At 37.9% G+C, this 17,317-nt stretch overlaps 1 protein-coding gene across 2 annotated transcripts; it reads left to right on the forward strand.

The window, feature by feature from the left end:
* The first annotated feature begins 5,122 nt into the window (after window positions 1–5,122).
* On the forward strand, window positions 5,123–17,093 carry LOC107821941 (chaperone protein dnaJ 15). Of its 2 annotated transcripts, none has more exons than XM_075240560.1 (12): window positions 5,123–5,309; window positions 5,584–5,800; window positions 11,442–11,565; window positions 12,573–12,655; window positions 12,736–12,847; window positions 12,930–13,034; window positions 13,175–13,225; window positions 15,664–15,753; window positions 15,837–15,945; window positions 16,061–16,209; window positions 16,300–16,353; window positions 16,526–17,093. In XM_075240560.1, exons 2-12 carry the CDS (start codon window positions 5,673–5,675, stop codon window positions 16,760–16,762), a joined length of 1,242 nt encoding a protein of 413 aa, XP_075096661.1. In that variant the 5' UTR covers window positions 5,123–5,309; window positions 5,584–5,672; the 3' UTR covers window positions 16,763–17,093. The 2 variants fall into 2 exon arrangements, with proteins under 2 accessions (XP_075096661.1, XP_075096662.1); XM_075240561.1 differs by having other exon boundaries at window positions 5,168–5,309; window positions 5,649–5,800.
* Window positions 17,094–17,317: the final 224 nt, after the last annotated feature.

Genomic DNA, 17,317 nt, shown 5'->3' on the forward strand with positions numbered 1-17,317 from the left:
TAATGAATAAACATCTCGTAATTTTTATTGCACTTTATAATTCTTCTTATGTAGTTCTTAAGAATATTTTTATTTCCGAAATTTTATAAATTTCACAAACAAGGAGTAATATCCTATTAATTAGTATTCTAGTCTCAGTGATCTTTTAACAATTTTAACTTTCCTTTACGTTGCTTTAATTCTCTTTAAGAAAAGGTTTACAAGCACCCTGGAACAACTTTTGATTTTTTTTATGAGTATGTTCTTTTCTTACACGGATCAATTATTTTTCATACAATGTATAGGAAAATGCAAATAATTTATACATGTAATAAATTTGTTGTAGTTGTATTAGTCATATGTGTACTTGTATTATTTTTTGCGTAATTATTTGTATAATAATTAGAATTTGCCAGAAAATGCATTAAAGGCTACTATTGAATTATTGGTTTAACTTTATTTCTTTTCCATTTTTCTCTAAAAATACTAATATTTATTCATATACTTCTTTTGTATGTCAAACTATGGGAAGCAAATATGGATATCTTTCAAAGCAAACTTGGATCAAAGTTCAATTATAAAAATATTTGCTTAATTGATTCATGTACGACACATACAATATTCAAAGAGAAGAAATATTTCTCTCATTTAAGTATGTGTAAGGCAGATATTACTACAATTTCTGGTAGTAGTAATCTAATTGAAGGCTCTGGAAGAGCTACTATAACTCTGCCTATGAGAACAATAATTATCATTGAGAATGCAATGTTCTCCTCCAAGTCCAAGAGGAACTTGTTGAGTTTTAAAGATATCCGCAAAAATGGATTTCATATTGAGACAATAGATGAGAATAATATGGAATATCTCATCGTTACCAAGAATGTCTCTGGCCAGAAAAGAATTATTGAGAAGTTCCCATCTTTATCTTGTGGCCTGTATTGGACAAAAATTAGTGCAATTGAGGCACATTCTACCTTAAACCAAAAGGTTACTGCTTACAATACTTTTGAACTTTGGCATGATCGATTGGGCCATCCTGGATCAATTATGATGAGACGAATCATAGAAAACTCAAATGGACATCCATTAAAGAATTTGAAAATTCTTTTAAATAATGAATTTTCTTGCACTTCTTGTTATCAAGGCAAGTTAATTATAAGACCATCACCAATAAAGGTTGGGATTGAGTCCCCTGCGTTTTTAGAACGTATACAAGGGGACATTTGTGAACCTATTCACCCACCTGGTGGGTCGTTTAGATATTTTATGGTCTTAATAGATGTATTATCTAGATGGTCTCATGTATGCCTATTGTCATCTCGCAACCTCGCGTTTGCAAAATTAATGGCACAAATAATCCGATTACGGGCACAATTTTCCGATAATCCAATTAAGTCTATTAGACTTGATAATGCTGCTGAGTTTTCATCCCAAGCATTTAATGATTATTGCTTATCAATTGGGATAAAAGTGGAACATCCTATAGCTCATGTTCACACTCAAAATGGCCTTGCAGAGTCTTTAATTAAACGTGTGCAATTGATAGCAAGACCGTTACTCATGAAAACGAAGTTGCCCACTTCTGTTTTGGGTCACGCCATTTTATATGCAACAATGCTAATTCGTCTCAGACCGACAAATTATCATAAATATTCCCCGTTGCAATTAGTTTTGGGTCATGAACCTAATATATCTCATCTAAGAATTTTTGGATGTGCTGTATATGTGCCTGTAGCACCCCTATATCGCACCAAGATGGGTCCCCAAAGAAGGTTAGGAATATATGTTAGGTTTGAATCACCCTCCATTATTCGTTACCTTGAAACATTAACGGGAGATCTGTTCACTGCTCGTTTTGCAGATTGTCGATTCGATGAGGCATTTTTCCCAAAATTAGGGGGAGAAATTAGTGAAACAAAATGTGAAATTTTGTGAAAAAATACATCATTGTCTCATCTTGATCCACGTGCATCTATTTGTGACACAGAGGTGCAAAAAATTATCCATTTACAGAAAATAGCAAATCAAATGCCAGATGCATTTACGGATTTGAAAAGGATAACAAAATCACATATCCCTGCAGAGAATGTTCCAATCCGTATTGATGTCCCTATTGGACAATCTTCTAGTGTCATAGCTAATGAGTCAAAAGCACGCCTAAAACGTGGCAGACCATTATGTTCTAAGGATCGAAATCCTAGAAAAAGAAAAACAAATGATCAAGATGACACTACGAAAGAGTCTCATAAAGAAATTCACAATTTAACCAATCCTGAGATTCATGCGGTAATCAATGAGCCTGAGACTCAAGAAAAATAAGGAACTATCAATAAATCCAATCGATATTGAGACAAATTTGAATCGAATGGATGTAGTGGCAGATTACATCTTTGCATATAATGTTGCATCTAGCATTATGCAAGAAAGTGAGGATCTTGAACCTCAATCTGTTGGAGAATGTCGACAAAGACTTGATTGGCCAAAATGGCAAGAAGCAATCCAATTAGAGTTAAGTTCACTTGCAAACGTGAAGTTTTTGGGCCTGTAGTCCAAACACCTAATGGTGTTAAGCCTGTTGGCTACAAATGGGTCTTTGTACGCAAAAGGAATGAGAAAAATGAGGTACAAAAATATAAGGCACGCCTTGTTGCACAAGGATTTTCACAAATGCCTGGTGTCGATTATGAAGAGATATATTCTCCTGTTATGGATGCTATAACATTCCGTTATCTCATTAGTTTTGCTGTCCATGAAAAGCTTGACATGCATTTAATGGATGTAGTTACAGCCTACCTTTACGGCTCACTTGATAATGAGATATACATGAAAATTCCTGAGGGATTTAAAATGCCTAACGCACAGAATTCAAATTCCCGGGAAACATTTTCAATCAAATTGCAAAGATCTTTGTATGATCTAAAGCAATCAGGAAGAATGTGGTATAACCATCTTAGTGAGTATTTATTAAAGGAGGGTTATATAAATGATGTCATTTGTCCATGTGTTTTTATAAAGAAAACAACATCGGAATTTGTTGTACTTGCCGTATATGTTGATGACATAAACCTTATTGGAACTCCTACAGAACTCCAAAAGGCAACTGATTATTTAAAGAAGGAATTCGAGATGAAAGATCTCGGAAAGACAAAATTATGTCTCGGTTTGCAAATTGAACATTTGACAAATGGGATTTTTGTTCATCAATCTGCCTACATTAAAAAGGTATTGAAACGGTTTACATGGATGGAGCACATCCATTAAGTACTCCGATGATTGTTCGATCACTTGATGTGAATAAGGACCAGTTTCGACCTCAAGAAAAGAATGAAGAGCTTCTTGGTCCTGAAGTACCATATCTTAGTGCAATTGGTGCACTAATGTATCTTGCTAACACTACAAGGCCTGACATAACTTTTTCGGTTAATGTCTTAGCAAGATATAGCTCTGCTCCTACAAGGAGACACTGGAATGAGATCAAACACATATTGCGATATCTAAATGGGACTACCGATATGGGCTTATTTTATGGCAATGATTGCAATCCCGATCTTGTTGGTTATATCGATGCTGGGTATTTATCTGACCCGCATAAGGCTCGATCTCAAACAGGTTATGTGTTTACATGTGGCGGCACTACCATATCTTGGCGATCGACTAAGCAATCAATCGTGGCTACTTCTTCTAATCATGCTGAGATAATTGCTATTCATGAAGCAAGTCGAGAATGTATTTGGTTGAGGTCTATAATACATCTTATCCGAGACAAATGTGGTTTGAAGTGTGAAAAACTACCCACAATTTTGTATGAAGACAATGCAGCATGCATAGCCCAATTGAAGGGAGGATTCATAAAAGGAGATAGGACAAAACACATTTCACCAAAGTTATTTTTTACACATGATCTTCAAAAGAATGGTGATATCAATGTGCAACAGATTCGTTCAAGTGATAATATGGCTGATTTGTTCACCAAATCTCTACCAACATCAACCTTCAAGAAATTGGTGTACAAAATTGGGATGCGAAGGCTCAAGGGTGTGAGTTGATGCTCTCATCAGGGGGAGTTAATACGCGTTGTACTCTTTTTCCCTTACAAGGTTTTGTCCTACTGGGTTTTCCTTGCAAGGTTTTTAACGAGGCAACTAAAAGACGTATTTCTAAACATGTGTGCTCTTTTTCCTTCACTAGAATTTTTTTTTCCATAGAGTTTTTGCCTAGGAAGGTTTTAACGAAGCACATTATCTTTGGACATCCAAGGGGGAGTGTTATGATAAATATCACATTATGGTGGATGTCTACTCTTCCATGATCTATATCTCAAATGCTTAATGACATATTCAATGACATATTTTGTATGTTCAGTGACATATTCCATGACATATTTTCTTCACTTTTATGCCTATATAAAGACCTTGTAATAGATAGGATAATACACACAATTGAAGAAGAAATAAGAATCTCTCTTCCTCTCTTTCTATCTATATCTCTTAGTTTGTTTTGCTTGTTCTATATTGTTATTTTGGGTTATATTTTATAACAAACTTAATTTTGTTGATATTAAATAAATTGATCAAAGAATTAGTATGGTAGGTAAATTGCATGAAATGACAATTTTGACTTTGTGACATGTCATCTGATTGATTTGACTATACCAACATTGCATTTTTCTGATACCAAATACTTTTCATTACTAAAGCAAAAGAGATAGCACTTGCTAATAAAGGAAGCAATATCCAACATGACACAATCAACTAAATCATACCCCAAGTTTAATTTGAGAAAATGTATTCTAAATTCGTTTATTTTGTGAAACCAAGAAAAGGCATTACTTATATTTATAATATAATAGAACTTTTGTGTAATGCAAGTCCATTACTTAAATTAGTAGCTATAATATCCTATTTCTCAAAGAGATGGCATTATACTATAATAGAATAATGTTATGTTTTATGTGAAAAATAAAAAGAATAACTAAATCTATATAAACAATGCTAGATTTTATTTGAAGATTATTTTTTCTTAGTTCTTTTTACAGTTACGCCATAAAGATGCTATTTTTACAAGTTTGCCCCTATAGAAAACTTTTGACTAGCAGAATCATGTCGCTATTTACTTAACCTCACGTGTACATATTTGTACACTCATAATTTAGCTTCTTTTATTAAATTTTGGGTACACCTTTCAAAAATGGAGCTTTTCCAAAATTTGAGACGGCAAATCAAAATCTCCAATTTTGAAACTTTGAGCTCATATTTGCGCGTAATAGTCTCATCCCAAAAACTTTTGAAGAAATAATTGAAGGTCGCTGGTGTCATCCTTTTTCTCCTCACGTAAATTCCCTAAAACCCTAGCTATATTTCTTCCTTTTTTTTTTTTCTATATATTATTTCATCGATTTAGAATCCTTATGTTAGATCTCTTGTAGTACCTATTATTTTGGAATTGCATTTTTGGTAAATAATTCACCTGATTTTTAATAGAAAAATTTGTTGATATTAATACTTATTGAATACCTTTGGCATTAATCTAATTTCGTGCAAAAATCTTGGTAAATTTCTCTCGAATTTTAATTGGTTTGTGTTAATATTTTCTCTTTGTTTGTAGATTTTGCGGCATCAAGGTTTTATTGATTATTTTGATTTTTTGAGAAATTCCAAATTTTTAAAAAGGGAATTGCGGAAAAGGGTGTAGTAATGAGTGGTATAAAAATGGAGGGGACGTCGGCTCCAGCAGTAAGGCGAGACCCGTATGAGGTGTTGTCTGTTTCAAAGGATTCGTCTGATCAGGAGATTAAGACTGCTTATAGAAAGCTTGCTCTCAAGTAAGTTATCCCTAAACACAAATATTCCTAAATTCATAGTTAATTTTATTATAATGGAAGAAAAACATCTGTATATGCAATACCTATTAATCACTCCGTTACATTTATGTGGTTATAATACATTTGAATCTTAAACATGCCGTAATATTTGTATGGCTATAAAGCTTCTCATACAACAACAACAACAACAACGACCCAGTATAATCCCACAAGTGGGGTCTGGGGAGGGTAATATGTACGCAGACCTTACCCCTACCCCGAAGGGTAGAGAGGCTGTTTCTAGGAGACCCTCGGCTCAAAAAAGCAACAGGAGCCGATATATTAGTACCATAAAAGTGCATAATAAAATAACAGTAATATAAGAGATATGAAATATAGAATACGAAATACGACATAGATGGCTGGTATAGTAAAACTAGCAAGTAAAACCCTGCATCAATAGACGACCAATGACATTCTTAGTCTAACTCCTAACTGACTAGTCTCACTCTATTGTGCTGTAGAAATATTCACAACTTTCCACTAACCTACAACCTTAATGCTCGACCTCCATAATTCCCTGTCAAGGGCCATGTCCTCAGTAATCCTAAGTCGCGCCATGTCTTGTATGATCACCTCTTCCCAATACTTCTTAGGTCGCCCTCTACCTCTCCGCGTGCCCACTACAGCCAGTCGCTCACACCTCCTCACCGGTGCATCAGGGTTCCTCCTCTAAATGTGCCCGAATCATCTGAGTCTTACTTCCCGCATCTTGTCCTCCATGGGGGCCACGCCCACCTTCTCTCGAATATCTTCATTCCTAATCTTATCCATCCTTGTATGCCCGCACATCCACCTCAACATCCTCATCTCTGCTACTTTCATCTTCTGGATGTGTGAGTTCTTTACCGGCCAACATTCAGTTCCATATAACATTGCAGGCCTAACCACTGCTCTATAAAACTTACCTTTTAGTAACGGTGGCACTTTCTTGTCACACAAGACTCCCGACGCTAACCTCCACTTCATCCACCCCACCCCTATACGGTGTGTGACATCCTCGTCAATCTCCCCGATCCCCTGAATAACCGATCCAAGGTACTTGAAACTACCCCTCTTGGGAATGACTTGAGAGTCGAGCCTCACTTCAACTCCCGCTTCCGTCGGCTCAACTCCAAATTTGCACTCGAGGTATTCCGTCTTCGTCCTGCTCAACTTGAAACCTTTAGACTCAAGAGCATGTCTCCAAATCTCTAGCCTCTCGTTGACGCCGCCTCGTGTCTCGTCAATTAGAATAATGTCATCAGCGAATAGCATGCACCATGGCACCTCCCTTGAATATGATGAGTCAGTGCATCCATCACTAGGGTAAATAGGAATGGGCTATGCGCAGACCCTTGGTGCAACCCCATAATAACTGGAAAGTGTTCAGAGTCGCCTGCTACTGTCCTAACTCGAGTCTTAGCTCCATCATACATGTCTTTAATCACCCTAATATAGTCAACTGGGACCCTTTTATCCTCTAAGCATCTCCATAAGACCTCCCTAGGAACCCTATCGTACACTTTCTCCAGATCAATAAACACTATGTGGAGATCCTTCTTCCTATCTCTGTACTGTTCCACCATCCTCCTAATAAGGTGGATAGCCTCTGTGGTAGATCGTCCCGGCATGAACCCGAACTGGTTGTCTGAAATAGACACCGTCCTTCACACTCTCATTTCTACCACTCTCTCCCAAACTTTCATGGTATGACTTAGTAATTTGATGCCCCTATAGTTGTTACAGCTCTGGACATCACCTTTGTTCTTATACAATGGGACCATTGTACTCCACCTCCACTCTTCAGGCATCCTATTAGTCTTGAATATAACACTAAACAATGCAGTAAGTCATTCCAAGCCTGCTCTACCCACACACCTCCACAGTTCAATCGGAATTTCGTCTGGCCCGGTAGCTCTGCCCCTTCTTATCTTACGCATTGCCTCCATGACTTCATCGATCTCAATGTCCCTACAATTACTTAATTCATGGTGACTGTCGGCATTCCTCGATTCCCCACGTATAATATCCTGATCCCCTTCTTCACTTAGAAGTTTATGAAAGTAGGTCTGCCACCTCCTCTTAATCTGGTCATCTCCCATCAAAACTTCGTCATCATCTTTTATGCACCTCACTTGGTCCAGATCCCGAGTTGTCCTCTCTCTCGCCTTAGCGAGTCGGAATAACTTCTTCTCCTCACATTTGTTCCTTAGTTCCTCATACAGACAAGCAAAAGCTGTCGTCTTAGCCTCCGTTACTGCCATCTTCGCCTCCTTCCTAGCTACCTTATACCTTTGACTGTTTTCTCTTCTCCTCCTCGTCAGTGCTCCCTACTAACCGCAGGTAAGCCGCCTTCTTTGCTTCCACTTTACCTTGGACAACTGCATTCCACCACCAATCTCCTTTGTGGCCACCATTGTGGCCCGTAGATATCCCTAACACCTCTTTCGCCGCCTTTCTTATACAGTCCGCCGTCGTCGACCACATTGTGTTTGCGTCCACTCTACTTCTCCAAGCTCCCATTGCCGATAACCTTCCTTCCAACTCCTTAGCTTTATCCTTAGTTAAGGCGCCCCACCTAATCCTGGGGCGTCCTTGTACTGACCTCTTCTTCCTCCTTATCCTAATACAAATGTCCATCACCAAAAGCCTATGCTGCGTTGAGAGGGTCTCACCTGGGATAACCTTGCAGTCCTCGCACAACCTTCTGTCGCATCTCCTGAGGAGGAGATAGTCAATCTGAGTCTTCGCCACCGAACTTTGGTAAGTAACCAAATGCTCATCCCGCTTCGTAAAACTCGAGTTCGCAATGACTAGATCGAAAGCCTTGGCAAAGTCCAACAGCGAAATGCCCCCTCCGTTTCGCTCCCCGAAACCAAAGCCGCCATGCACCTCGGTGTACCCACCTGCAGATGACCCAATATGACCATTGAAATCTCCTCCAATGAATAACCTCTCAGAAGGCGGTATACTACGAACAATCTCATCCAACCCCTCCCAAAAGCGCCTCTTAATATCCTCATCCAAGCCTGCTTGCGGTGCGTACGCGCTAACGACATTTAAAGTACCCTCACCCACCACCAACTTAATAGTCATTAGTCTATCATTCACCCGCCTGACCTCTACCACAGACTCTCTAAGATGGCTATCTACCAGGATACCCACTCCATTCTTACCCCTCAGGACACCAGAGTACCACAACTTATACCCATCCACGTTTTTCGCCCTCGATCCGACCCACCTAGTCTCCTGGACACACGCTATATTAATCTTCCTCTTCTGCAGGATTTTCGCCAACTCTATGGATTTACTCGTTAGTGAACCTATGTTCCATGACCCGATTCTCAACCTATAGGCTCCCTTGCCCCCTCTACCTCCCCTGCTACTCGACCCACCCCCTGACCCCAGCCCCACACTCTGCCCCACCCGAGGACAAGCCCTTATTCTATCATCCCAGACTGCAGCCACTACACCTACAACAATCTAGAGAAGACTCGCTAGTGCACAACGTACACAAATCAAACTAGAAGGAAACAAGTGGTAACTAGTATCCTAGTTGAAAGGTTTAACTATTGCGAAGTAAAGTAACAGTAATTTAGCTAACACCAAAAGGGAAACGGTAAAACAGGAGGTACCAACTCCCGATAACAAAACCTGTGGCTGATTTGCTGCACTCGATGTAGTTGTACGCTCACGCACCACTTTCTACCGCCCTTTGCTGACACTCGCCCAGGTTGCTCTCCTCTGCCAGTGCTCGTGCGCGCAACTTGTCTCCAATACTCCGAGAATTCCTGAAAACACAGAAAATACCACGACCCAAAAACCAGAAGGAGCTATCACCGCTACCTGAGATGCGCCTTCCTAAATGGGAGGAAAAATCAGCTAGATAAATCAAAGTAAAATCTGAAATCACAAGGTGAAAACTCAGCGGCAAACCAACAATCACAAGCCCTGAAAATCTATTCCGATTTCTAGCTCCCAGGGAACACTTGAAAACTAGAAATAAGCTCCCAATTTCTGAAGAGTTTTGAAATTTTTGATTTCTACCGTGTGTGTTTCTTTGAAGAAGAAGAAGAAGAAGAAAACGGTGGGGTCCTCCTTTGTCACAAACGGCGCTATCTGTATTTTATCCTTGGGTCTTAGGCGTTTTTGTATTTCAGCTTATGCCAATGGTTGCTGCAGGTTTGGGAATGGAGGAGAAGAAGTTCAAGGGGAGGCTGCTTACGATTAGGCTCCCACAGAATCCAAATCCTAAGCAGAAATTGAATTTGAAATTAAAAATGATTTTTTAAAATAAAAAATTGTTACTCCTTCCCTCTCTTTCCTTTATCAGAAACAAAATGTTTCTGAAATTTTCCTTCAATTGAAGAAGAAAAGAGAGAAGGCTAAGAACAATGAATCGAAATACAGCAAAAAAGAATGAAGAAAACCTAGATCAGATGCAAAAATTCACGAGAAGACCCAGGAAGATGGAATCTCAACAAAAATAAAGAGTAAAATGCAAAAGTTTAAAGTTAAGTTGTTTCTAAATGTAGAAATGTATCTTTCTTCTGGAAATGGACTAATAAGTAAATAATTTCACATCAATTGGAACAGAGGGAGTAATTGAGAATATATTTTAGTTATGTTAACACTTTTACTTTACGTCCCATAATTTTCTAGGACCAATTTACTTCTAGTACTTTTTGTTTTGGTTTTTATTTGGATAACATTGGCCTTAGATAGTTTAAATGGAGTGAAATGATGAGCGATGATTCATATAGCCGACTCCAAGTCGTTTGGGACTAACACATAGTTGCTATTGGCGTTTAACGGTGTAATTGGAATGAAATAGACCTAAATATAGCAGAATAGATACAACAACAACAACATACCTGGTATATTCCCAACAAGTGGGGTCTAGGGAGGGTAGTATGTACGCAGACCTTACCCCTGCCTAATGAAGGTAGAGAGGCTATTTCCAGTAGATCCTCGGCTCGGAAAGAAGAAGATCCTCGGCTTGGAAAGAACAAAAAGAGGGAGATAAAGGATAAGTAGTACTACAATACCTGAGGCAAAAAAAAACCACATAACGCAATTAAGATCTGAGAATACGAAGGGACATATAGCAGAATAGATGCTGAAGATTTATATGGCTGACCTAACTAGTTGGAATTAAGGCGTTGGTTGATTGATTGAGTGATGGTATTTAACTGAGGTTCAAGTGTAACCAGTAACTAAACTGAAATTTGGTGTGGATTGTGGTGAGCTGTGTATGCATTTTGTTGGTATTTGTCTTGAGCTTGTTGGTAAGCACATGGGGATTATTGAATTTCAGTTGTAAGCCAAAACTCGTGTAATTTAGTGGTCAAGTAATTAATTAAGTAATCTGAAGATTGACATATATTGTCATCTGAAGGAAATAGAATACAGATGGGAGGGACTTGCTTGCGCAGTACTTTGTCATATGATATATCAGTCTAGAAATGGCCAGATGGAAAAACCAATGGTGATGGGAAGTTAATGTGGTTATACAGGAAAAAGTAAAAACAACTTTTAGGGCTATTTGTTGGGAGTTGGGTAGCTTCTCAATTTGATACTTGTTCTTGTGGATGAATAATTGAGCGGAAATTATTGGCAGGTATCATCCTGACAAGAATGCTAGCAATCCCGAAGCTTCAGAGCTCTTCAAGGAGGTTGCGTACTCATACAACATTCTATCTGATCCAGAGAAAAGGAGGCAATATGATATGGCCGGCTTTGAGGTACATTATTTTTTTGATCAGGTTAAAATACCTTTTTCTCTACAACGTCGTTCATAACGAGTAATGACATATCACGAGAAAGTCTTTTACTATTTTTCTGTTTTTTTAGACTGAAATCATGGATAATAGTTCTTTTGTTTGATTTGTATCACCTTACATTTGCTTGTTATGTATTAATGTGCATTTCAATGAGGTGACTGATTTAGCAGTAGAAAGAAAGAAGTTCCAAGAGAACTCTGGATGTTCTTGATTTCAAGAAGGAATAGAAATAAGAGTTTGGGTAGGCTATATAGCTGTATGATAAGTTGTAGCTTTATGGCTTCAATCAAAGAATATTTAGTCATTTGTACTCACAAGTCAAAACTATACATGGGCCCTTTAGGTGCCGACAATATAAACTTAGCATATCGTAAAGATTCAGCAAGATGTAGATACTTGAAGGTTGCAAGATAATGCTGCAGCAATCTGGATGTTGGAAATGCAACTCCTTTCATTCTCGAAGTTCCCATTCTGTTGTATTTGGGGAATATTCAATAGGTTTAAAGTTGAAAAGTCATCCTATCAGCTGCAGTTATCTGGACTCTTCACTTCTCCTTGACATTTCTAGTTGAGGATTGTTTATAGGTCCCCGAATTATCTAAGAAACATGCTACAATAGAACATGTAGACATTCTTTGTTCTTAACATTAGTAGCATAAGGTGTTTATATTGGTGTTACAAAAGCTTTCTAATGCCAATATCTTCCAGTTCGAAGGTTATGGTGCATCTTAGTGATGTAGTATTCATGGTACAAGTGTATAAAATTTTATGCTAATATTAAGCTGTTATAAAATCATTGAGGTAGGCTATGTCTTAATCTGGTTACAATAGGCATTAAGTATTAGAAGCCAGAGTTCCAATTCTGTCTAATTTTATTAGCAAATTATAGCTAATAAAACCTCTTTAATCTACGATGCTCAAGGAATGACTTTTGCCGACTCTATTCACATTTTGTTTTGAATTTTAAGGCTATTGAAGCTGAAGGAATGGATATGGAAATTGATTTGTCCAACCTTGGAACTGTCAACACAATGTTCGCAGCCTTGTTTAGGTAAGTCTGCCTCCCCAAAGTTGTTTTTTTTGGTGGTGTTTTTGATTAGTTTTGTTAAATTTATTTTTTTTCCTGGATAGCAAGTTGGGTGTCCCTATCAAAACAACTATTTCTGCTAATGTTCTTGAAGAAGCTTTGAATGGAACTGTCACAGTCCGGCCCCTTCCAATTGGTACATCAGTCAGTGGAAAGGTAGAATTTAATTGTCCTTTCAAGTGGCAGGATAAAATCTTTATGCTGTACCAGGGTTGACATCACCTGAGCTTTAATGCAGGTAGAAAAGCAAAATGCTCATTTTTTTGGTGTAACAATTAGTGATGAACAAGCAGAGGCTGGGATTGTCGTAAGAGTTACTTCAGCTGCCCAAAGCAAATTCAAGGTACAGTGTAGATGTATACAATTATATGATACTTATTTTGATGCACTTTTTAAATAGTACCTATATGTCTTCATGCTTTTGAGTTTTCTACTTTGTGTTGTGTGTTGCGATACTGAAACTGAATTTCATGTACTTTTCAGCTACTATATTTTGAACATGATGCAAATGGGGGTTACGGCCTGGCCTTGCAGGTAATGCATTTTACACTTTTGATTCTCCATTGTGTGCTTAGCGAGGATTTGTATAGCCAGTTATTGTGTGCTTAAGATATTTCTTGCTCTAGATTTCCATTGAAGAACCTTGATGTATATGGCTAGGGAATAGTAAAGCAGTAAGGTGGAAATAAAACCAACATGAGTTAATTGAATTGAGAAAGAAAAATAGAGTAAACACCTTCATTTCAAAAAAAGAAATATAGAATCAACACCTTCAATAGGGAAGGAGAGGACATGTATAATTCCTAATAGACGAAACTTGTCATACTATATGTATATATACCTTATAAAAAAAATTCTATATGTATATATGATTTTGCAGACATATTGAGCATGCTCCTACTTTATGATGTTTGTAGTCAAACATTCGTGGAAAGGGCTTACCTATTCTTTCCTAAGAAACTTTATAAGATTAAATAAGAAAATAGCTTGCCTCTCAATTTTAATAAGCAAATAGTATGTCATAATACTGTCTTTAAGAGAGTTCATGTAATCCACGTTTAGCAGGTTTCTTTGTACATTAAGGATTCAAGCAAGTGCTAATACCCATTTTATACCTGGATCCCCCCAATCTTAGATGGGTTGTCTTAGGGTTTGCCACAGTTCACTGCTATGCTCTCATACATGGCTACCCTTCCCCGCAAGCTCCATAAGACCACCTACCTCTAGTCTTTGGACGCAGGGATCTATTACCAAAAATAAATAAATAATAATAAACAGAAGAACCCAGCCGGGACAAAGGCTCCAGCAAAGCCCAACGAATATGATATAAATTCTGTTCCATCCCAATTAAAGATCCTTAATCGAAGTTTCTGAGAATCACTTAGAGAAATGATTGGTAAAAAACTCAGAATCCATAGGAAATTCCATTACCGGAAAGCTAAAGCACGGTAGCTAAAAATTAGATATTAGAGGACCTCGGTAAATGTGCTGAGAGCATTTTAGAAAGACATCTTTTTACTGGTATTCAGATTGTCTCCATGTAACATAAGTTCGAATAGGGTTCTCCTGGAATTCTTGTCATAGTCTTGACGAAAAGTTTCTGCTGTTAAACCCTTGTTGAAGCTTAGCCAGCATCATAAGTTTAACTCCTGAAGAGGTCCGCTTGAGTTGCATTAGACCAATCTAACTTTCTAAAAAAGATTCTCCAGTATGCTGATAAAAAGTTTCTGCTGTTAAACTCTGGTTAAAACTTAACCACCAATCATTAGTTTAACTTGAAGAGGTCTCCCTGAGTTGCATTTGACCAATATAACTCAGCTGTTAGAAGTATCACTTTATTATGGTCGATAGAGAGAGAAGCTCCTACTTCTCTCAGAGGCGACGAAAGTGGAATCTCATTCTTTCAAGGAAGCTCTGATTTGGCCAGCGTTGATCCTAGATGGGGATTGCAGGAGGGTTGATACTGGGTTTGATCTCATTTTTAGATTGTCTAGGGACCATATCGTGGCAATGAAGGAGTATCTTAAGACCTGCTTGGTTGGGAATTTGAGGAGAAGGTGGTCTCAACGGAGGTGCTAACTGATTGGACTTTGGAGACTTGGTAAGTGACGACGGGGCTGAAAGTGTAGGCAATGGGTGGTGACACCTTTCTGTTTTCATTTTGCTTCTGAAAGTTGATACCCGTGTGCTGGGTGAGGGATTGGGATGGATGTGGGGAAGTTATCTTCTGTTAGAAAGGTGCGGTGAGATTCTGGCTGCAAAATTCAGAAAAGGAGGGAGGATATTCTATGAACGTGGTTGGTTGCCGGCACATCGTTGTTTAGAAAGTGGCTTCATTTATGTTCACTATAATCTGGTGGACCTTGCCAGGGTTAGGGTGCTTGTTAGGAGGAAAGGTACCAGTGTCTGATGGTTGGGGGGTTATTTTAATTTCAGGGTTTGGCTAACACTGGATTTTAACCTGTAATTTTGACTGGACACACTGTCAATTTACTTTAGTTGAATGACATTAATGACCTGAGTAGGAAAGTAAACCATTTCTCAAGAGATTAATTTGCTTTTCTTGAACTGAATTCGATATGAAACTGCTATATGCAACGACTACAACTTGTAGAGTTCAACTTATACTGGATTAGTAATCTTAATCGTAAGAATGACGAAGCTCATTGATATAGACTTGATATCTTTATCATAAGAATGTAAAAGTTTTACCTGCCCAAATACCTCAAAATTCTACCTGCACTCTGGTTTACATCTTGCTATACATGTCTATCTTTGACCTTACAGTGGCACTATCTTCGGTCTTTCTTTTCACTTTTAGTTTTCAAACATTTGTATATCCTGTGTTTATGAGCTTGTAAACTGGAATTTTTAGATGAATATTTATTGTGTACGTTTTTTGTCTTTGCCTCGAGCAATTTACTGATTAGTACTATTTCTTAATAAAACTGACCCATCCTCACTATTTACAGGAAGATAGTGAGAAAGCTGGCAAGGTAACCTCCGCAGGGATGTATTTCTTGCACTTTCAAGTGTACAGAATGGATTCAACTGTAAATGCGGTATGTGAATTTCATTTTATTGGTTAAATTCAATAGTATGGCATGCAGCGTTGTCAGCAGGGACAATACTTGTGATGATGTAGTTAGCAATGGCCAAAGATCCTGAAGCTGCTTTCTTTAAGAGGTTGGAAGGCCTTCAACCTTGTGAGGTCTCAGAACTAAAAGCTGGCACTCACATATTTGCTGTTTATGGTCTGAGCTTACTTTATTTTTGTTGAATATATATATATTTTTTTACTTGGGAAAAACTATCAAATTGCTACTGATTATGCAATGCTAAAAGAAAAAATTTATCTGATGTCTGCAGGAGATAATTTCTTTAAGCCTGCTAGTTATACTATTGAGGCTCTGTGTGCCAAGACATACGAGGACACAACTCATAAACTCCAGGATATTGAGGCTCAGATTTTGAGGAAGAGAAATGAGCTTCGACAGTTTGAAACAGAATATAGAAAGGTTGTTTTTCTGCTCGTAGACAATGTTTATTGTGAGATCTTTTACTCTTCATGCATCCTCATTTCACTATTTTCCATTTGATGTTTACAGGCATTGGCACGGTTCCAGGAAGTGACCAATAGATATAGCCAGGAGAAGCAGTCTGTAAGTTTCTTTCATACCTAAGTTTCATTACACTGGGATGGTATGGCCAATATTTGCCGTAGAGTATGGCTGTGATTATTTGGTACTTACTGTCTATCGTTTGTTAATTACGGAGGAAAAAATCATATGTTAGTTACCCTACATTTCTCTGAGTGATGCTATTTTTATAAAGGTCGATGAGCTACTCAAACAGAGAGACAGCATCCACTCCTCATTCACGGTTACAAGGACACTTGCTACCATAAGTGGCAGTGGGAGTGGGCATTTCAGTAACGGAAGTAGCAGCAAACTATCTGGCGAAGACTACAAAGCCGATAGCCCAAGTGAAGATGGCAGTTCAGACTCCAAGGAGAAATACTCGAAACGAAAATGGTTTAACCTTAACCTCAAAGGATCTGATAAGAAGTAATCGAACTGGTGGTTATCTGTAATATAGATCCTAATGAATTCCAAATTCCAGCCTCGCCACCAAGGATGAAGGCTGCCTGCTAGTTTGCTACCTGAAGTAATCTCCTCATGTATTCTTTGTTCAATTTGTTGGTATTTCTTGGGCTTCGCGAGACGTTTTCTTTTTCATTTTTTTTTTCCAAATTTCATTTTTTGGGGCATGTGAAGTCTGATTTCTGTGGAGTGACTGCAAGATATAGAAGGTTTTTGTTCCTGTATTTGTACTTCTGATTCTTGTGTTGTATCATAGTGTACTAGTCAATGGACTCCAAATTTTTAGTATTTTGAGCAAATCTAAGTCCTCTATATTTTGTAATTTCAGTGAATATTTTCTCCCTTATAAAAGTGGGAATGGTATCATTTCATATGATTAAAGAGGTGTGTTAATGATTTTAAATCAGTGATTTAGAGTAGACCTCTACTAGGAAACTTAATTAGCATAAACTTCCTTTCTCATTCTGGTTTACCCAATGTCCGATACCCATATTAGTACCTGACTAATCCGAATTTGAGTTGA

This window comes from Nicotiana tabacum, chromosome 20, assembly GCF_000715075.1.
Source record: "Nicotiana tabacum cultivar K326 chromosome 20, ASM71507v2, whole genome shotgun sequence".
NCBI classification, from domain to species: Eukaryota; Viridiplantae; Streptophyta; class Magnoliopsida; order Solanales; family Solanaceae; genus Nicotiana; species Nicotiana tabacum.